The sequence below is a fragment of the Pelecanus crispus genome, chromosome 9 (genome assembly GCF_030463565.1).
Source record: "Pelecanus crispus isolate bPelCri1 chromosome 9, bPelCri1.pri, whole genome shotgun sequence".
Taxonomy (NCBI): Eukaryota; Metazoa; Chordata; class Aves; order Pelecaniformes; family Pelecanidae; genus Pelecanus; species Pelecanus crispus.
Window position 1 is genome coordinate 5,513,105 of NC_134651.1, and position 22,560 is coordinate 5,535,664.

Sequence of the window (22,560 nt, forward strand, 5' to 3'; positions counted from 1 at the left end):
TTTAAAAAGGGATAAAACTAGCATTGTGTTCCTAAAAGTCTTTAAAATTATCTTGTAAGCAAAATTAATCCTTTCAATATATTCTGTTGATGAATTAAATCAACAAAACTGCTACTGCTCTGTCATGTGGGCTGGCTTTGTAGACCATCTTTCTTTTCTTCTTAAATTTCACGTTAGCCATGTACTTAAAAATATTACTGTAATTGTAGCATAGCTCTTACTGCTTATTGTGGAGGAAGGAACTCCAGTGAGACAACACAGAAAGGAAGTAATTACCTAAAAATGTTTATATCTGCATAGTTGAGTATGAAACATGAAGAAAAAAAAAAAATTACAAACCGTAGGGATTTTGAAGTTAAGGACATGAGTAGGCAATAATAAATTCTACACTTTTCAACTAATAAATCCTCAAGAAGGCTGAGGTTTAATCAGATTAATTTGAGCAACAGAGTAATCAATACATTTTTAAAAACATTCTCTGATTCAGGCTGTCTGCTATGATCTCCATCCAGCTGGCACTGATGAAAATGATGGTCAGAGACTAAGACTAGTGAAGAAAAATTCAGAATTCCTGAGGATCCACTGATAGACAGTTCACATCTGAAAACAGGTACTATCCCTGCAACTTGGTTTTTCCAAATCTCCCTTTCTCAGCATCCCCTCTTTTTCATCTTACACCTGGGAATTGAACAAACAAAGTCCAAATAGGTTTTTGGAACAATCCTAAATCAGGGATACTGTGAAGACAAATGGTAAATGTCTGTTACCCCAGCTGCTAAGTTAATTACTGTAATGGGAAACATCTTGAGAGAAGCATTGCATATGGTTATTAGCAATTAACCCACTACTCCAAAAATCACAATTCCTGCTAATAACAGAACACAGCGCAGCCTTCCTAATTACAATCTCCGCACGAAAATTTCTTTCTATCAGAAGGGAATGTTAAATCCTGTAACTAGCTACGATTTAAAAAGACTGGAAATGGAGATATTGAGGATTAGACAGAAAAATGAAAATAGAAAGGGATGGTGTGCTACTGACTCAAAGTTGTGGGCACGCTCATTTACGCCTGGGGATACACAACAACTTTCATGACCTCTTTGTAGGAGGACAAAATCATAAATGCAAATTAAAATGTTAACAGGGAGGGAAATATGCTTTAAAATGTAGAGGACAGGATGGGACTTCATGAGAGAGAACAAGTTTTCTACAGAATTCATGATCTGCACAGCGGTGTAAACAATGTGCTGAATTTGGATTGCACTGGAATCTGTCCGAACAATTTTCTAATCAACAAGAGAGGAGAATAATGAAAATCATGTGTTTTCCATCCCCTAGAAAGTCCTCCAGTACTACATGGAGAGCATGAGCTGGTTTTTTCTGACCATTTGTACTCTATACAATTGGATTAGATTATAGCCCACCTGCACAAAGCCACCAAGGGGAATCGGTACTGTAGCTGCTCAGTTCAAAAGCTGGCTTAGCAGAGCCAGATGCAATTTGATTCACTCCTTTCACCAATCAGGAAGGGAACTCTTTTGTCAACGTGCTCAGCGCTCGGTTTGGCGGTGGCCATGAGGTGGTTTGTAGGTGTCAAGATCAAAGACGCACAATTGTAGAGCAAAAAAGTTTCATGACAGTAGGCATGTGTCTAGTTGGTCATGGCAGGGATGTGGAATACAAAGAAGTCACTAACGCTGTATCCACTACCCTTTTTTCCTGACATAGCCCACTGTTACCACTGTGAGAACTAGAATAAATGAGTCTGCTTTTACCTCTGTATTATCTGTGTCAGGTCTGAAGATTTAACTGACTTGGGCGCAGTCGGATCAATTATCCCAGCAGGCTTTTGAAACTGCTTTCACCAATGCTGGTTCCCTGCAACTCTTACTCATGTGAATCATCCCATTAAAGTCAACGGCGTTGCAGGATATTCTCAATTAAAACACAGCTGAGGATAAAACATTAGGTAATACTTGTAAGAAGGGCACACTGCGCAGGCTGGGTCTGCATTTCAGTTCAGGAGAATGTCAGTGTCATAGCTGCTAAAGCGAGGCCTGCAAGGCTTTCTGCGCTGATTGCAAGGAGATTTTACACTGCTCCGTCTTCAGAATTCAGCTGCAGCTCTGTTTTGCTGTGTGGCCCCCAAGCAAAGGTCTCATCTATTAAGTAGCATTCACGGAGTAAGATACTCTGCACTTCAGTACCTCCCAATTTGCATGTTGCTGTTCCATTATTCTTAATAACTGGGTGTAATAAATGTTGTGTGTAATTTGTAATGATCACATGCAGGTTTGAAAAATAATGTCGAACAGTTTATTATGGAGTTCCTTAAGAAGGAAAAATTAAAATATTTCTGAAAGGCTAATTTACCTCTCCTGGAAAAAAAAAACCAGCTGAGCAGTAAGATCCTTTGCTATTTTGCCATGATGTGATCCTGAAAATAATCCAGGTTGGGATGAGATCTCAGGATATAGTTAACACTCAGCCTTGACATAATGAAGGTCTATTATTTTATGAAGAAAGATTTTTCTGAGGTTTAAGAAATAAAATTATTAGAAAACTATGGGCTCTGCAGGAGGTAATGAGATTAGCTCAACACAAGGCCCTGCAGAGTTAAAACTACTCCAGATGCAAAGAAGGCTTAGCCTTTCAATGGAAATTTCAGGGTACAATTAATCTGCTCTAAGGTCAGAGAAGGGCTGCATGTTTTCTTTACCATGAAAAAGAAATCAGTTGATAAAATCTCAAGGGGATCATGTTAATGCGAGCTTCAAAGCGATGAACAATATAAAAACAGCTTTCTTGTTATGATTGGTAAATGTTTACCTACTTTAGCAAAGGCCTTGGAAAATAAAAACCATACAGGAAACTGTGCTTGTAAAGTGTGTGTAAAGGAGAAGCCGGTGTATCTTGTTACAGGACTGAGAGGAAGACAAATTAATGCATTGTAAAACCGAGGCTGACCCCTAACCCGTGAGGATGTTAGTGTACCCGTGCAGTTCTCTCTGCCACAAATTCGTATCGGAGCTAATTTGGAGCAACTTGAGAGCGAGCCCGTTCCACTGGGCTGGAAGGAAATCGCAGTCGCCTCCAGCGCCGGTTGGCTCGGGGCCCGTCTGCTCGCCCGCAGCCCCGTGCTCCGCTGGTCACGGGGCTCTGGAGGTAGGAAAATCATGGTGTAAATGGACCCCGCGTCCTTCATGGGATCGTAAAATGCTCAAGGTGTGTTTTTCCCATTTCTTATTTGCTACTACGCACAGTTGCCTTTCCAGGTCACTTGTTTTCCCTTCTCTTGCCAGCAAAGGGGAAAGAGTTGCCTTCTGGCAGCAGCCGCGGTCTGGAGAGATCGTGGAGAGGAGAGATGGACGGTCTAGAGGATGGCGTGCAACTTTGGGATTTAAGAAACCACTCCTCGGTTCCCAGCTTTCCGCTCCTGCTGTCGCTAACTCTCAGCAGCAGCGGTGCCATCCCTCCCGCATGATGTTAAATGCGGGTTTTTTTCAGGGTTAGCTCTTTGAAGCGCTCGGATGTGATTGCAATGGGCGTCACGCACAGAACAAAGAAGGACCAGAGGGGGGAAAAAAATAAAAAAATAAAAAAATAAAAAGCGAGAAGCCAAGATCCGTCTCTGACAGCGAAGCAGGCACGGCCCGGCAGCCCGGAGCAGGAGGGCGGGCGGGCAGGGTGGGCAGCTCCGCGGCCGTCACGAACACGAGGTTGCGTGTAACTTCATCCGTGAAAACAAATCCCTCCTCATCCGCAGCCCTCTGCGCTGCGCCCCGCAGGAGCCTGGAGCAGGAACGTCCCGTTAAAGGCGGGGAGCCGCGGAGGCGGGGAGCGGGGCGGGGGCGGCGGAGGCAGAGACCCCGCGGGGCAGCGCCGGCCCCGGGGAGCGGGGGAGCGGCCGGGGCGGGCCGGGGGCGGGCGGGGGGCGGGCCGGGGCCGCCCAGCCCGCAGCGCGCCTCGCCGCCGCTTTAAATGCTCGGGAGCGCCGGTGCCGGCCGGGGGTGCTGCTGTCGGTGTGGGTGCCGGCGGGCCGCGGCCGCCCTCCCGCCCGTCCCTCGGCGCCCCGACCCTCGGCGGGGATGGCGGCGGGGCCGGCCTGCCGGGCGCTGTGGCTGTGGCTGTGCTGGGCGCTGGGCGCCCGGGCGAGCGGCGCGGCGGAGCGGCGGCTGCAGCTGCAGCGGGGCGAGTGAGTGATGAGGGGGGCGGAGCGGGGCCGGGGCTCGGCCTTTGGCTCTCCCGGGCTGGGGGGCAAGGTCGTGGGGTGCCGGCGGGGTTCCCCTCCCCGGCGCCAGCTGCCTGTTCGTCGCCCTTCAACTCGGCGACAGAGAAAGTTTGGCCGGGAGCGCCCCGAGCCTCGCCGAGTGCCCCCGCAGCGCCGGTTTCTGACCCGTGGGGCGAATTTTGAATGGCTCCTCCTGGGGGAAGGCGGGCGGGCTGGGCTTTGATTCCAGATCTGAAGTGAGCTTCAGAGAGTGCAGCTCTATCACCGAGCCTCTTTCTTCTCATTTTTCTTTTTTTTTTTTTTTTAAAAAAAAAAAGCGGACGGGTGGCAGAGCTGAGCCTTGTACAGCTGCAGCAGTCGCTGCTTTCTGAGGGCGTGCGGTGAGTTCTACCTGGCGGAGAGCTGTAACAGAAAAATCGGAGTAATGCAGCGTAAATCCCGTCGGGAGGAGCGGGAGCACGGGCAGGCAGAGGTGGGAGCGGTGGAGAGCATCCCTCCGCAGGCCGGGCACAGCCTTGAGCAGCCACAGAGGAGTTGCTCCACACCTATACGTGCCCGTGCTTTTGCAGAAGGAAGTTTCTACGAGGTGTTTCTGCATGGCATGAGCAACAAATGGCCTCTGTTGTAAATGCAGCGTAACGTGTTTGTCAAGAGGGGTAGTTTTCTCGTCAAATTCTGAAGTGGAAGAGCTGCACAAAATCTTAAAGTTTTTGCTCGTTGACATAGAAAAGAGAATTTCTGGAAACTGCTTCCTGCTTTGTGTTGGGCACCTTTTTCTCTGCAAAGCTCCTCTTGTGTTTCTAAGGAATGCCTGTTCCCCCCTGCTCTTCTCCCTCCCCCCCAAAGCAACCTGACAACAGCCTTTTCAGATGTCTGTGTATACCCTAAGTCGTAACCTCTTCGCTCTTCCCATTTTTTTGACTTAATCAAATTCACCCCACCCTCTTATAATTAATTTGTCTTGTATTTGGTTTCAATTTAGTTATTTCTTCTGTCACAAAACTGAGATTTCTAAGCCTACTGCTCATGGGTTTTCTGCGCGATATCATGTAAATATATATTTACTAGAAGCGCTTTTAAGGTATTGCTGCATTTTGCTAGAGCACTAAGTATCCATCACAGTGTTTAGAGAAGTCAAGTTAATTTTCTGGTAAAGCATTTTTTGTTTTTAAAAGTGTTCTGTGTTCCTTTCAGGCATGCTTCTTGCTCTCTTTATAAGCAATTACTCTACTATGAGGAAGAATACTGTTGGCCTACATTAATCTATTTGCATTTGACATATTGGTAATAACTATGATTCTGCACTTTTGAAGCTGGAGGTGGTGTTAACTGCGAATTGCCTCCAAAGAATTTTTGTTTGTTTGTTTTACCTTTTTAAAGATAGTGTCACTGAAAGAATATAGGAAACATTCCCTTCTGGAAATGGAACTATATGAGAATATTGCTGTTGGGTTCGAGTCATTGGGTGCAGCAGTGCACTGTTAGACAGCAGCAATCAAAAAACCCCACCCAAACCCCCATACCTGTGGCGGAGCCTTAGGTGCTTTTCCCAAGAGGCATATTCCTGCAATTCCTATAATTCTTACTGCTTTTCTTGAGCTAGAGCAGGTAAAGTATTACTCCAAACTTACTTTACGCTATTTAGGGACTTTACCGTTTGATGTAAACAGAAATACAAGAAGTCATTACTCTTTAGGAGTAAGCCTGTCAGCCTTCAGCAAGAAACGGTGAAATGTCCAAAAGGACCCTTTTCATGAATCGTCTTTTTTTAGTAATTCTGTTTTGTTCTTTTGACATTGGTCATCTGCAGTCAATGGGATAAGAACAACAAATGTATCCCTTGGAACGTACCATGCTGGGTGCTTCCTTCTTTAGCATTTGCTCTTGTTTTGATTGAGATCTTAACGTGGCTGAGGATGTACAGGATATTCTTCGTAATTGTTTTCGTTCTGCTGCTAACTTGAGTATGTGCTGCTAGCTAAAAGTGCAAGGGATCTGTGTGGATGTTGGTATTCTGCTTCGAAGCCCCCTGAGGAGATTTAATGTAGAACAGATTATAGGATGACTAGCTATTTCCATCAACTACGTTTCCAGACAATTAGCCCCTGATGATCTTGTATTAGAACTTCAGAGAACACTGGAAGGACTGGAGAACAAATAGGCAGTTTTCATTGAAAAGCATGCTATTTAGGCCTTGAAATGAGGAATTAACCATCTCTCATCATAAAAAGCACACTTTTAGCAGCTCTGTAGTTCAAAATTGGGGTACATAATGACATTGTAAGTGTGGTGTGTCGTTATCTAGCATTGTGTTTACTTTCGGGATCGTGCTTCACAGAAGGCTGCGGGTAGTTGTGGGAGAGTGCAGAAAGAGGAACTAAGAGTAGAGGGCTTGAGTTGCTGTCAGAAGTGGTAAATCCTCTGCTAGAGAAACATTCCACTACAAGTTTTAGGAGGACAGATGTTTGCTCATAGTTAGCTATACAGGACAGAGCAAAAGGCAGGAGCGGTTATGAGGTGTGTGCTAGGAACCCCATTTGTGCAATAAATATTACCTTTCATCGTTAGGACTGAGACATGGCTCAAGAATGGATTCTTCTCTTCCCAAGTGACACATGAGTGAGGACTTATTTGAAAAAGTCACGAGATAAACTTTGTCCCTGCCAACATTAAGCCCATTGACTTGCTCTGTGGTGTTCCAGGTCCAGGTTGACATCTAAAGGGTCTGATTTGGTTTTAGAGGATCCAGTCACAATCTTGCAATAAAACTATTTTCTTTAGGATTTTTTGACTGCTCAAGTGTTGCAGCTGCATATTTTTACTCTATCCATAAGCAAGTAAATTTGGTCACATTCCAAGGAACACCTGGATTTAGAGCTGGATTCCTGGCTGAGTAACTGTTTTCCAGCTTCTTCAATTCTATGGGGCACTGTAGGCTTACTTGTGCTCCTCCAGATAAATCATATTCCCAAAAGCAAAATCTAGCATTCAGATGGTATCTACATTTGCAACGCTCAAGCAAACTTGGTCCTTTAACTGTACCAGTGATTGGGCTACAGAGATACAGGACTAGTGTTGCACCATGTCTCACTGCAAACAGGTGTGGTTGTGGACAATATTTCAAAGTAATATAAATAACAATTTTTTTTTTAAGCAAGTAGGTGTAATTAAAAAGGCGAAGTCCACTTTTTGGAGGACTAGAATGTATTTCAGAATAAACTACTGGTGTACAAAGCGTTTCCATATGAAGAGATGCATCTGAATTTTGATTGCTACGGTGGAACAAATTGCACGTCATTTTGAATAGGGTGGAATGCGGTGCAGAAAACAAAGTAACACAAGAAAATGCTTCTATAGAGTTTATGGTGCTACAGCTTAAACTTGAAGCCTGGAGTTTTGTCATAATGCTGTCCAGATGATGTGGAAAAGTAGGTTGTATAATCACTTCTTGGTGAGAAATTGTCTCAGTATATTGGCTGTTTAGCTAGTACACTGTATTTGCACCTCCAGTGATGCCAATTTGCAGGTGTGAGGGAAGTTTCTATTCCTGGTGTTAAATAAGGGCTTCAGGTATGTTTAGTTTTTGGAGCTGAAATGAGTAATGTAGTAGAATCTCCTTCCATTTCTTTGAATGGGGTATTGTGTCTTCACAGATTTGATAGTTAAAAAATACAGCAGGTTTTCTGGTGAAAATAAGGACCTGATTTGCCACTGTAGTATATTTAAATTTGTATCTTGCATTATGTAGGATTAAGTTAAGTCTTTCTTATCAACTCTTTTTAAATCTTGGTTGAAGTGATGCTGGCAACCCAGAGTCACTGCCAAATTCTGATTTAGACTACTGAATTTTACCTGAAAATTTTTTTTCAGCTGAAACCTCAAGTACTTCTTTGCAGTCCTGTCTGCCTAGAATGTGTAAGGTTGTAGTAAACCCTCAGTGTTCTTGAATGGTAGCTACCTCCAGCCTTTGAGGTTGGGATAATGTGATCTTAGTAAGCATGGTTTAAATGGTTTGGCATAAAAGTTACTGCATTCTCGTCCTGTCGTCCCATCCCTGCCCCCAATCCTTTAATATCCAGTAGTTCTTGCTAGGAAAGAAAAATAAATGTTGAAGACTGGGACGTTTCTCATCTTTGTGAACGTGAGCGTCACGCTGAACAAAAAATAGTTGTTCTAGCCTGTGTATTACAGTATCTTGCCACCAGATAGAGCTCATGCTGGTCAGCATTATAACACACAATCACATTTTTCAAGAGTTTGCAGTTAAAGCCTCTGTTTCAGTGTTTCTAGAGGAAAATTAATTTTTAATTTAGTCTTTAAACAGATGGTAAAGGGCTCTTTTTATTTTTTTTTTTTTTTTTTCCTCCCCCAGTATATTCATTGGCAGGAGACTTAAAGATAACGAATGACTGTCGCCATGCTATAGTCCTTTTCCTGATTTATGATGTTTTCCTGTTCTTCAGGAGAAAAATGAGATCAAGACTTCCTCCTAAACTCTGAAATAGCTGTAAGACTATGAAAATACATGGTCATAAAATGTGATAGCCTGAAGTTGCTGTATTTACCAAAGATGAACTTGATCTTGTGATTGACTGTAAAATATTTTCCAGTTTTAGAAATACCGGTTTTCATACTGAAGACATCACATAATGTACCTGCAAGAGGTTTAGAAACTTGCCACCCATAATCACAATAGCTTATATATACTGTATGAGTCTTAAATCTGCAAGTTTAAGGTAGGTAAGCCCCTGCTCCCATTCACTTTTAATGGGATTTGGCTTTTTAAGTTGCTCTTCAAAAATGCATCGTAAGAGGGGAGAACTTGTCAGCGTTTCTTTAGGTTTCGTTGTGCTGCATTATGAAACGTTGATATAGTTTAGTTATGTATGCATACATTTATTATGTGCATGTACCGTGTGTTTGCAGTATTTCTGATTTTGAGGAAGATTGCTTTTTGCTTTGACTTCTTTCTTCTGCATTGTTTGTTATCCAGCGCTGCTTACTGATGATAGTTCTAGGCATGCCATGATCTAGATATGACAGAGAACATGGAATATTTTTAATACATTTGAAGAAACCTCCTGGTGAGGAAGGGTAAGATTATCTGGTAATGTAAAACGTAGTCTTTGGATGACTTGTCAGCAGAACCTCCTTTGGAAACAACGCTCTGGCTCTCGGAGAGTTAACAGACCATATTGCAGACTCGTGTTATTCACCAATTAAATACCTTTTCTCTTTGAAGACAGTTAATAGATTTCCTCCTTCTGAAATTCAAGCCTGTTATTGCTTACGTTCTCTCTAAAATCTATTGCTTTTAATTTATTTCTGAGGAGAAAGAAATTTCCTTTCATTACTGCTAAATCAAAGCATTTTAAAATTGCGTACTGAACATATGTAGTCTTGGTTTTATAGTTTGGATTCCATGCTGGTCTTGGTTTAAAACCAGTCATTAATTGTTCCGGAGGTAAACTTGAGATTTTTGCCTTTTGCGTAAGCAGATGTATGCTTTCAGATGTAATGCGTACACAAGCCGAGCTGTACATTTAGCTGTATTCCTCTCACTGCCTTTGACCTATGGATGAATATTTGATCTCATGTGTGTGATAAGGGCTGATGCTCTTTTTTTTTTTTTTTTTTTTAATTCCTTAGTAGAAACACCATGCTATCTTCCCTTTGTAAGTCAGAGCAGAACTGGGTTCAAATTGTTGCTCAGTAGAGAACACCATGCCCAGACTGTGGTTTTATGTACAGAAATTAATTCAATATTGAAAATATATTACAATATCTTGGGCTATGCCTGAGAAGGAGGCTTTCTAAGGTGCTTTATATTGTTTTATTAAAAAAACCATAAATCTCAAATTATGAAACATGTATATTGGGCCTAGTATTTCAGGTGAGAATATTCCTGTATAGGAAATGAGTTTCCATACACCTCAACCCTTACTCTTTGGTGGTTATCCTTCTCTTTGTAATTGCTAGTGCTCTCCCTGCAGATGCATCGTCAGTGGTGAAAAATACAGTTGTGTGACCTTACCTCTTATAATTGTATTCTTCATGAGGCAAGGCCTGTCCATCATCTTTTGTCTGTAAAGTAGCACCAGGAATCTGTGGGTTATTTAGAACCTCAGTATAAGTTTCTAATCTGAAAGGTACAAATGTTTGGTGACAGGTTTTTTTTCCCTGTTTACCACTGTTGAACACTAATCCACTAATGAATGCTTGTTAGTTGCCATGGGTTTTTTTTTGTGGCTAGAATTTATAAAATATTTAGCTCTACAAAAATTGCTTAATGTTTAAAAAAAAAAAATCAAATGGGCATTTGCATCAGTGGTATCAAGCTAAAGATTTAAAGGGGAGTGAAAGACTTGGAATATTTTAACACTTAAAACATTGGCATGTAAGGATTTTTCTTGCATATATTACATGTTACTTCAAAAGTAAGCTTTCAGGAAAAGAGGTTTTGGCTCTAAACTGTTAAAATCTGACATCCACCGCAAAAGCAGTGAACAATTCCTAGATACTGGTTGCCAAACTGAAACTGAGGATTTTGCTACCTTCTAACTAGTTTCACTGTCAAGCAAAGTGGCACTTGCTGTAAACCAAAACAAGCTTTTTCTCCTTGTGACACAAGTGGTATGACATTTTTCAGTGATTTTTATTTTAATATTTTAGCATCAGGTCCTCTTGTGCCTTCTTGCCCAGAGAAGCTCAGGTGTGTGTACCTGGCAGATTTACTGGGGTGGCTTTTATTATTCGCTCTTCTGCAGTGGAATGATAATGGAGGTGGGTGTAGTTAATCTGAAATTTCTTCTGGAGGTGACTGCTGCTCCTTGATGCTTTTCTCTTGTAACATCACTTTTCTTTTAATGCTCCGTTTTGTCTGAATTCTGGACAATCATTTGCTTTGCCTTAACAATGAGTACCTGCAAACTGTTTCATAGCCTCCTTCCTTATATGTGACCTCCCATATGGTTTTCTAATTACATTAGAGTTGGATCCATGGGATAAAGGTCCTTAAATTGCCTGTGAAGCAGTCTGCGTGCTAGAAGGGTGCGTCGGCGCTGCGTGAGGCTTGGCAGGCCTGGTCACTGGCAGTGATGTTGACGCTCTCCTGGATGCTGTTCTTTAAGTCACTTGTTTAAAAATAACCCCAATGTAGAAATCTGTGGACCTGTGCAGAAGGCATCTAACAATAAAGAACATAATGGATTTACAAAGGTGCTAATATCAGCTAGTCTCTGCAATTGTACTGTTATTTTGGTAGTAATTTTTTTTTTCTTTACAGTAAGACTTGTGCCAAAGTAGCCATATTCTGGGATAACCAACTATTTTGGATACAGTAGATAAAAGTAGTGTGCACGCTTCCCTGAACGTGAATGAAGACAGGTATTTGGAGGTTATCAGAGTTGTATGTAGTGGTGATACTATATTTGCTATTCTGTGGGTCTGTACTTCACTTGATGCCTTACTTGATCGTGCAGAAGCCACTTAGTGCCTGCAGAGGTCAGCCAGTAGAAGAAACTATAAAACTGTATGTTGCTGGGGACGGAGGCCATGTGACGCTATTTTAAAAAAAAAAAAAAAAAAAAAATCGGTCTTTGATTTAAAATGCAAAAAAAGGTGACTTGGCAAATCATAGTTAACATGATCTGGATGCGCATGTTTATCTCCTGCTTTTCTTGCTAACCAAAATAGATTATTCTGTCTTGGGCGAGGGAGGAGGATAGTTAAATAGAAGCTAAATGACAGATGCTGCACTTTGATAGCAGTAGGAACTAAAAATCTTATTGTTGTTATAATAGCTGAGTGTGTAATTAATCATCTCATATTGATTTGCTCTTAATTTAGATGCAGTGCACAAAGGCTGCAAGAACTCTCATGTTATTTAGCTGCTCCATGTAATCAGAGAGAGGATGTGAATAAGACACAGCAGTGCATTAGTAACCTGTGGGGTTAGGAGAGTCTTTGGTGGTGGACCCTAGTCCACAGATCCAGAGAACAGTAGTGATAATGAGACCTAATCTAAATGAGTTTGGTGCTTACAATCCATATCCCGGAGGACATATAAACATCACAAATATTGATACAGGATCAGTAGAGAGCAGGGATTGATTAGTGGTCAAGGGAGCAGGATGTCCTAATTGTCTCTGGTAGTGCTGATTAATTTTATTTGGGAAATGTGGGGAAATGAGCCTTAAAATAGATTAAGGGTAGAAAGGGGAGCCTGGCAGTTTAAAGAGGAAGAAAAGCCTTTTCTGTCATTCCAGCCTTTGTGAATTATTCTTGCTGTTAAGCAATATATAGCTAAAGATAAAAATTATCTACGTCTTTGTTTCTATATAAATAAATATATATAACTTGTTCTTTGGACCTTTTGTTTCTGTGAATGTTTCTTAATTTGACTTTTTTTGTGTGTGTTCAGATGAAATTTGCTTTTCTCTCCTTTCCACTTGAGATGATATTTATAGCAAACTTTTAACCAACATCGTGCTTGCATACAACATGATGTTGCTGACCTTTTCTCCTCTGCAGCGCGGCATATTTCTGCATGGTGCCAGCCTGCCTTTCTGGAGGTCTCTTTTATAAGAAGCTGTGGATGTTTTGCTTGGGTGGTTGGAGGTGTGAGGACATTCAGACAATTTTCTAGCCTGAGAAGTTTCTAGCCAAAGCCATTGTAGCAACATACAACTATGTTCTGATCAACATCAGCGTATCTCTAGAGCAAAACCACTAGTTGTCATCAGAGCAGTGGAGAATTTAGCCCTGGCTATCATCTGGGTTTCCTTGAGGGAAGTTCTCGTTTGATCTCTTCAAACTAAATCTGGAAAAGCATACAGACTTTGCTTTTCTAAACTTTTAATAACGGCATAAAAGGAAGGAGCACAGACCAATTAGTGTTTTGAAAATACAGAATTCCACCAAGTCGCTGCTTATGACAGGTTTCATCTATTGACTGTTTCATGGGAAGATCAATAGCATTCAGGCTGTGGATTCTTCAGTTGAGGCAACACAGGCTGCATCATCTCATTTTTAGGAAGATATTAACAGGCTTCTCGCTTAGTGTAGAAGGTGGTGTCATTCACTTAGTCTCTGTGGAAAGACCTAAAATCAGACAGCCAAATCATTCTTTGCTTCGTATTCATTAATGTTTTGACTTAAAGTTTGCGCTGTTGAAAGAAACCTTTAGGGATATCTTGGTGCGTGCTTGCTCTCTCACTACCGTTAAATCTACTTACCTTTAGCTTTGTGATTTGAGCTGGAAACAAGTGGATTGATAGAATGGGAGATTTACTGTTAATTGTCATTCAAAGAGCCAGTTATTAGGACCATGCTAGGCAGAATAAGAAAATATCCCTGTCGCAGAGATACAATGTACTTCTTGAAATGGTGGAGCTGTTCCCTTTCTAGCTCTTGGGTGTTCAGTCATCTTCCCTTCTCCTAACCTCTGTTTGCCCCTCTTGGACCACACGTGCCAGGAGCATGTGCGGAAAGCTGCCTCTCTGCACCCGCGAGCAGATGGCCCGTATCTGTAACTCTCTTACTTCATCATGAGAGTCTATTTATTCCCATACAAAATTACTTAAGCTTGGGTGAGTGTGTTTAAAAGAGGTAGCTGCACTCATTCTTCTCAGACTTGCAGAATCATGGGCAAGGATAAAACTGCAGAGAACCTCACTTGGGAGGCTGTAGACATGCTGCTTCTATCATCTGTTCTCTGCCAGGAGCTGTGGGAAGGCTGCAATCCCTTCTCAGGGGAGCTCAGTTGAGGTGATACTGGTGGTGATGACAGCTTGAGGAGAAAGAGGTAGAATTGCAGCTCTGGGTGAATGACCGCAAATTGCTGGTGGCTTACTGAAGACTTCAAGGATGCTGGTCTGTATGTCCAAATGCTGTGAAATTCTGGGTGGGTGAGACCCGAAACCATCGAGCTTGTGGGCTGCTTCCAGGAGTGGGGGACAAATGGCTAGTGAGGAGAATAAGAAAAGGGTGAGCGTGCAGTAAGACTTTGCCTGAATAACTGTCGCAGCCTCGATAACTTGAGGCTCAGGGTCTTCCTCAGCCAGGTTTGCCATCTTAGTATTTAACAGACCTCCATGGGTGCTTTTTTTTTTTTGACTGTATTTTTGTGTGAAGACACATACTCCTTTTTAAATTCTAAGCACAAGAGTGAATTGTATCCCGCCTGGAGATGCTTTTAATTTTCTCTGAACTTTTCCTGTTGTGCAGTGGTTCGCAGGCATCACAGCCATATGATTAGCCAAGGCTGCTCTTGCTTCATGTTGGTCTAATTATCTGTTCATTAGAATCTTAAGTCTTGAGCTGGAAGTGTGTAGGGTGTCTTTGTTTAAAGGGCACTCTCCTAATGCAAATATTAAAAGAGAGCTTTCTGTCTTGCCCGAGTCAGACTGACAAGCTAATAATAGCCTTCGTGTTAGTCTTGGCTAACAGAGAGCATCAGTATAAAAAGGTTTTAAAGGACTAGTGTATCAATCAAATCATAGAACATAATACACATTTGTGTGTTTTGCTTGTTTTAACGCTTAAATTCCCTTTAAGAAATATCTTCTGAATGCAAAGGGCATGAGAGTGAAAAATGGAGCTCTCCTCCTCTAAATACACCATTACATTGACTTGAGGTTTCAGGTTCGTCTTAGATGGTCTCTAATTAATAGAGTGCCATAAAACAAAACTGTATTTTCAATAGTTGTAGTCTTGGTCAAGAAACCGTTCTTAAAATTTATCGGTAACGTATCAGAGCAATGAGTCAGATGCCTTAAAAACTGGTGTATTGACTATGCGTGGGGGGAGTTGTGTAGATGGCTAATTGTTGGAGGGGGCATGGCTTATTTCCCAGCTTTGCCAGCAGAGGATTACATGTTACGCAATTGCTGCAATTTAATTATAGTGTAGGAGAGGTTTTGATATCTGCCTTTAAATTATCCCAAGGGCATCTAGGAGGAATGGCTTACTTTGAATAAATCTTAATAAACATATGACTTTATGCTGCTGGTTTGTTTTGTTCTGTGAGCGCCATTTGTTCCTGTTAACTATATCATAGAAGTCAATACAGCTATTCCTGGAAACATGGCAATATCACATGAGTAAGAATTTATAGGATGGGCTCAGTATGTCATTACAACAATTGTCAGCTTTTCTCTTTTATTTATGGAAGAGCGATGCATATGAATGTACCTTTATCTGGAAAGTTTTAGGCGATTCTAATAAAAGGAGATATGCATGAATTATCAGTACATGATGTTCTATTCACTGGAGGGAGAGTCATTTTGAAAAGCCTGCTAAGTGAGGCATGGTTGCTAAGTAAGGCGAGGGTTTTATTAGACCAACTGACGTAATGGAAAAAAAGCAGGCAAGATTTTGGACATACAAAGACCTCCTTTGGATGTGAAACAAACGGCAGACTTTGCGCTAAGAATGGCTTGGGAACAATTGCTCTGAACTTAAACTAAATATGTTAAATGGTGAGGTAATCTGAGAGGAAGGGGTAGCTGGGACATGTGGGAAGGATTGCTAAGTAATGGAGATGAGATGGGAATGTGGAGGAAGGGTGGTTTCTGGAGGAATTTAAGGCAATCTGAAACTGCGCTGCTACCGTCTTCTGTCTTGCTTCATGGTGTTGGTAGCTGTAGCCAGGGCAAACTCAAGCAATGGGAGATAAGGACCAATACAGAAAATGGACTCTGCAGTGGAGGAGGAAGAGTGTAGCAGTGTGGGAGGGCTGTCCACTGAAAGTAGTTTAGGACGATGGCGATGAGCAGTTCCTCCAAAGCCTAGGAGAAATAGGCATTCCAGTTCAGGAAACTAATTTCTGTCAAGATCAGGTTTTGTAGTACAAAGGTACTCTTTACTCTTTTTCCATAGTGAGGTAAGACAACCAGAGCATACAGTTGTGGACTTTCTTTTCAGTACAAGAAGGACATTGAGACACTGGAGTGTGTCCAGAGATGGGCAACGAAGCTGGTGAAGGGTCTGGAGCACAGGCCTTATGAGGAGCTGCTGAGGGAACTGGGGTTGTTTAGCCTGGAGAAGAGGAGGCTGAGGGGTGACCTTATCGCTCCCTACAACTCCCTGAAAGGAGGGTGTGGTGAGGTGGCTGTTGGTCTCTTCTCCCAAGTAGCTAGAGATAGGAAGAGAGGAAATGGGCTCAAGCTGTGCCAGGGGAGGTTTAGATTGGATATTAGGAAAAATTTCTTCATGGAAAGGGTGGTCAAGCATTGGAACAGGCTGCCCAGAGAGGTGGTGGAGTCACCATCCCTGGAAGTGTTCAAAAAATGGGCAGACGTGGCCCTTTGGGACATGGTTTAGTGGGCATGGTGGTGTTGGGTCGATGGTTGGACTGATGATCTTAGAGGTCCTGTCCAACCTTAATGATTCCTAGTTTTTACTTTCATGAAAAATAATCCAGCCACCAAGCCAGGAAACATGAAATTCTTCCTCTACCCTTAACTGGTGTAGTGGTGGACTTGGTAATGTTAGGTTAATGGTTGGACTGGATGATCTTAAAGGTCTTTTCCAACCTAAATGATGCTATGATTCTATGAATTCCTGAGGGGGTGGTTGGTTTGTTTTTAAATCTTATCTGTTTCTCTACTGGAGTGTCCTTGTTGGGTGAAGGTCCTCTTTACCCTGAGGTGGATGTCTCCAGGATTCCCCTCAGCTGGAGAGCTGCAGTACTTTTGGAAGACCTGGCTGGATTTCCCATTTTGGGTGTGCTTTGCAGGACCGCTGGCCTCTGTGGAGTACTGACAGTCTTCTGTGCAGTACTGGGAATGTTGTGGAGTGGATTTCATCTAGGCAGGCAGGGTTTCTTCCAAGTATTTAGCTCAGCAGTAAAAATGATCACGCTTACAGTATTTTCCTGTTCTGCACAGGCTTAATTTAATGACATTTGTAAACTACGTGAAGACCTGCAGATGAAAGATGTGCTTTTTTATTAGAAAGGCTACCTTTTGTGGTGTTCAGACTTAATAGGGAGCCGTAGAGTACTTTGGGCCTCTGAGATAAAGAGCACCGTAAATCTTGCATGAGATATTAACAATATCCAGTGTAACTAATGATAACTTTAACTGCCAAGCAGCTGTTGGGCTAGAACAGTTATCTATCTTATCAATGCAACCCCTCCCCCAAGTTTTCTAGCAGAGGCTGGTATTCATACCTCTCTCGACTGACAGAGAACACAAGTGTGTGAGTATCTCTTCCTCTTCATTACTCTCTAGCCTGAAGAGGGATCTCAAACTGAAATTTGGGGAAGGGCTTGTCTGCTCGCCAGCACGACACAACTGCTGAATGTTGTTTACCATTTACCAGAGTGGGGATATGAGGTCCCGGTTTCCGCCCCCTGTGTTTTAGTCATTGAGGCTTAAATTTGAAAAGCCTCATCAGCTAGAGCAGGCTGTCTTGGGGAATTGATGATTTAACTATTGTGTTAACAATCTGTAAACTACTCAAAATTAGTAAATTAATTTCATTTTTGTTACGGTAGGCTCCTGCCTTAAAAGACAACAAACTCCTCCATGTTCTGTGGCTTTAGTTAGACCTTGCATGTTTTATGCAGTTATTTTCTGGCATGCAGCATTTCCTAATTTACACCAGGGCAAAGAAATCAGAATAAGGCTGGCAGAATCTCTGCAAAACCATCAACATGCAACTTTTTTTTTTGACCCTCCATACCTCCTGAAATCCTGCTATTTTTGTAATTAGGGCCAGGTAGCAGGATGAACATGACATATCATCCTACAAAGCAAGGCTTTTTATTTTGGTCTTGTTATTTTTAGGAATAATCAGCAGAGAACAACGATACTTTCTCTTACGAATTTCGCATGCTTGCCTGAGGGGACTGACAGCAAAGGGGGGCTCTTTCAGAATATACATTTTTCACAGCAATAGTTTAGATAAATCTTATCTGCCCTTGAATCGACAATACAGCTCCCGTCGACTTGTGCGGAGCCTGAATTTCATTGTCTACTTTGTTCAGTTTACGTACTGCTTTCTAAGGCAGGCACTGTGTTTTCATTCTGCATGTGTAGAGGCTGGCTATTCAGGAGCTTTGAGCTGTGGAGGTCAGTGCCTGTAGTTGCCAAGTCTTTGATTCCCACCCTGGCATGTCAGCCAAAACAGGGGCTGTTGCATGTACAAGACCTAGAGGGGGGGCTTCCAGCGGTTTTGGTGTAGGAAGAGCCTGTTGGGCTCCATCACCTCCGTTGTCTGATCCTTGGCTTGTGAGGTGCCCTCCTTTGTCAGGCAGTGCCTCATCTGGAAGGGTTACCGTAGGCTGGCGTTATCGAGAGACAGCAAAGAGCGTCTGCCAAGTTGTCAGTCACATCCTGGTCCAACACTTTACCTCTCATTTTCTGGGAATAAAGTACAATCGTGTTTTGCTAGCTGGGCTATTCATGTAAAAAAAAAAAAAAAAAAAATGTGCCATCGGGAGCGTGTTCATGCTTGTGACTTGTGCAACCAATATGTTAATGAAATCTTGGCTCCATTAATGCCTGTGAAGCATTTGCCATTCGGACAACATTGGACTGTGATTTGTCAGGTGTTTGTGGATACTGTATTTTTGCAAGAGAGCTGTTTGATCAGTTCAAGGTGAAAAAAGTTATGGAACTACTGTATTTATAAATAGTAATATAAAATCTGTTTCAAACTGTTATCACCTGTTATACATAGCATAATTCTATTTATATTTCTCTAGACTTCTAAATTTTGTGCTAGAAATAATAAAGGATATCTTTTTCTTTCCCTTAAGGCCAAATGTCTGCCCAGTATTTGAGTTGGCACTGGTAGGACGCCAACAGCCGTGCGTTCAAGCCTTTAGTCGTATGGTCAAGATGTGGAAACAAGGTTGCACAGGGAGGAGGTGGTGTATGGGCTATGAGAGAAGGTAATACATTATCTATCGTTATAAATGAATTCTGTTACTGAACTTAGTGCAAATTCTTTAACTTTTTTTTTTTTTGAGAGAGAGAAGTTGTAGAGTATTTCACCTGAAATATGTGTGACTTAGTTATGGATATATCGTGTCCGGCTGAGACTTTAAGTCTGTTATTACTGAGCAGAAAAATGCAACTTTTATTTTCTGTGTTTTGTGTGTGTCATGAACTTCTTGGCTGGCTTTAGATCACAATTTTTATATTATCAGAAACTGCTCCCATCTCATCCTGTTTCAGGTGAAGTCAGCTGTCAATTCATCTACTTTTGAAAAATTGAACTTCTTTCTATTTCTGTCATATGCTTAGAACTGATGGGAGATCTGACTCCCCCAACAGCTAACACCAAAATTGATTGCAAAACAAAATTACTCACCTTTGACTAGCCTGAATACAAATTAATCAGAAAATATGTTGACATAGTATATTAGAGCTATTGGATATTATCAGGATGCATTTTGCTATATTTGCTTCATTTTTAACAAGAACTACTGATAGGGGCTGAAAAAAATGTATCTTAAATATGACATACGAGTACAGTTTGTTACCGATGAGATGTGAATAAGCGGAATAGAAGTTGTGATTGTTCTCTTAAACTTGTTCTCTTCAAAGGTCTGGGTACTACACAGTTTACAAGCAGGTGTACAGAATGGAGCGTCAGACTGTCTATAAGTGCTGCCCTGGATGGGTCCAACGTGACAATGAACCTGGCTGTTTGCACTGTAAGTTGATGGCAAAACTGTGACAAACCAAGAGGGATGATATCTTTAGGCCTTGCTTTGCTACTGGTGCTTACTTCTAGGAAGATGGATTTTGTTTCTTGTTATTTATAACTGGGATTTCCCGTTATAAAGAGGTAATCTATTGATGGGGAAAGAAACTTCTTTTAAAAATACAAAAGCTGTCATATGTAAAGGTACCAAGTATCTCTAATTTTAATCTAAACGGTGGAAACTGAATTTCTGATTATAGTTGTTGCAGCATTTTTGTGCCAGCCTGGCTTTGACAGGCCAACCAAATTTATTGCTGTTACCCAAATTATGCAAAGAAATCTGCTGTGAGGCACTTTTTTCTTGGACGTAGCACTCATTGCGGAGTCTGACTGATTTTGGCTTTTTCACTGCTGCTGTTGCCATTGAAGCAATTGTATCTCTGCCTAAGGTTCTCCACCTGATGAGAACCTGTTCCTATCAGCAATTTCTAATCATGATTGGATGTTTTCCTAAAAGATGGAATTTAATTTAAATGATAAGGAAGCACTTTAGCCACTGTTAACAAGACATGAGCAGAAGACAGCATTTTACTCACTGTTTAGTTTTGTTACTGTTTTGTCAGTAATTGTATTTTCTGTATGAAAGTTAGCATCTGTTCCTGTGTATTTTTTTTTAATCTTCATACAAACTTGAGGGCTGCATTCACAGAGCTTGCCTTTATGATTGTCTCTTTGTATTTAAAAAACAAAAACAAGCCTGAGAGGTATTCCTGTTAGTTTCAGCTTGAATCTACATATTTAGTGTGCACCTGTTTTGCTGTAAGAAGTCAAAGATAAGTTTAAAATCTGTATTTTAATCTCTGGTGTAAAGGAATTTAACATATTTGAGCACCAGTGGCAATATAAAATTACTTTCTTCCTGAAGAGCAGCACAGGCTTGCTTTGACTTGTTTAAGGCACGGAAGCGGTTGAATTATACTTTTATATTTGATACTCTTTGCAAGTTTGGCTCAAGCATATGGAATTTAACTTATTGTAAATAATGTTCTGCATTGGAGGAAGGGAAGTATTGTAATTCCCTTGGACATATAACATCTTCTAGTACACCAGTGTTTCTTAACCATTGCTGAATTATTCTCTAGCAGTTGATCTTGTCTTCCATTCTGGATTCAGGTAGTGCTTTGAGTCCTGGGGAAACTGTCTTCTGCCTCAGAAGCATCTTCAGTTGAACTGCATTATCTTAGTCTTATTTTTATTCAAGTTAAATTTCTTCATATCAACGTGGTAGTTATACCCATGATAACAAGTTCTATTGCAGTATAACCTTTCCACTTAAATAAAAAGCTGGATTTCTTATTTGGAAGTTCCTGTTACAGCAGGACTGTGACAGGAAGAGGCAATTCTGAAGGATCCTTGGCACAAAACCAACAAAAAACCCCGTTTCATTTTGTTTGTGTGTACTAGTGCTGTGCACTGTTGGCACTTGCTTCAATGGAGGGAAATGTTCTGAAGCAGGATCCCAGATGTGCCAGTGTCCTGCAGGATTTCAGGGTCCTCGCTGCCAGTATGGTGAGTCAAACGTAAATTGTCTCAAATGCATCTGGTGCTTGGGTAAAATGCATGTTTAACAATATTTGTTAAAACATGAATATTTTATTAATGTTGACTTAAAATTAAAGTTGCCTCTGCTGCACTCCAACTGGTTATTTGGTCATTCTCTTATTTCCCAGAATTTGCTTTTTTTGGTATTGAATTTTAACAAAGCAGTTAATTTTTAAAGAATTAATTTGGTTGATATCAGATGAGTTTCTGTAATGGATAATACCGTTGAGTATCAGTGGTGGTGTCCAGAATATCTTTCTATTGCTTCTGAACCTTCATGTTCTTGTGGCATTCTTGCTAAATTTCTCAGCATTGCTTTTACCCTTGTGAGAGTAAATCCTGAGTCAAAACATGCCTGGTTGGGCGGTAGGTAAAGAATGTAGCTAACGAACTAAACGTACTTATTCATGGGATTCCTTTTGGTGCATCTGAATGTAGGACGGCTGGTTTTACAGATCGCTACCAAATATTAGCTAGTATTCTTGAAATAATCTGTGCACCGATCTTTCATTTCAATAACTGTGTTCTAGCATATTATAGACTAAATTCTATGTGACTTAGACTACCACCCACTCCCAATGGGAATCTTTTTCTCTCATACGCTGGTTTGCAATCTGATGGGTTGTCTTGTAACTTATGTGAAATAAGACCATCACATACTGAGTAAAGCTCTCTAAAATTATCGAACTGCATCCATTTGGCTTCTTAAGGTGCATGTGCAGGGGGAGGGGGAAGTCTGTTCCTTCAGAGTAGGCTCTGATTGGGACAAAGGATTTCTTTTGTATTAGACAAATGATAATTTCTTTTTCAACTGAAGCACATTGTGTTTTGTTCAAAGAAAGGCAGATTTTTTGAATATTCAGCTTTTTCGCTTTTAAATTCTAGTATGTTAACATCCCCACCTGGCTTGTCTAACACGACGTGCAAGTGAGAAGGAACATAACAACTGTTTACAACAATCCCTTTAAGAGCTGAAAAGCTAAGCTCTGTACTCGATACACGGCTTGTATCATGCTTGCTTCATAACTTCTGATCTCTGGGCTCCGCCAAGGCTTATGTGATGGACT

General features: G+C 41.4%; 1 protein-coding gene across 1 annotated transcript in view; it reads left to right on the top strand.

Annotated features, from left to right (window-relative positions):
* The first annotated feature begins 4,088 nt into the window (after positions 1-4,088).
* LOC104031406 (uncharacterized) overlaps positions 4,089-22,560 on the top strand; it is a 204,478-nt gene continuing 186,006 nt past the window's right edge. The window contains exons 1-4 of the mRNA XM_075716822.1: positions 4,089-4,195; positions 18,999-19,133; positions 19,792-19,901; positions 21,356-21,460. Of these exons, the coding sequence (XP_075572937.1) occupies positions 4,089-4,195; positions 18,999-19,133; positions 19,792-19,901; positions 21,356-21,460 (457 nt within the window). The remainder of the gene's footprint in view (positions 4,196-18,998; positions 19,134-19,791; positions 19,902-21,355; positions 21,461-22,560) is intronic.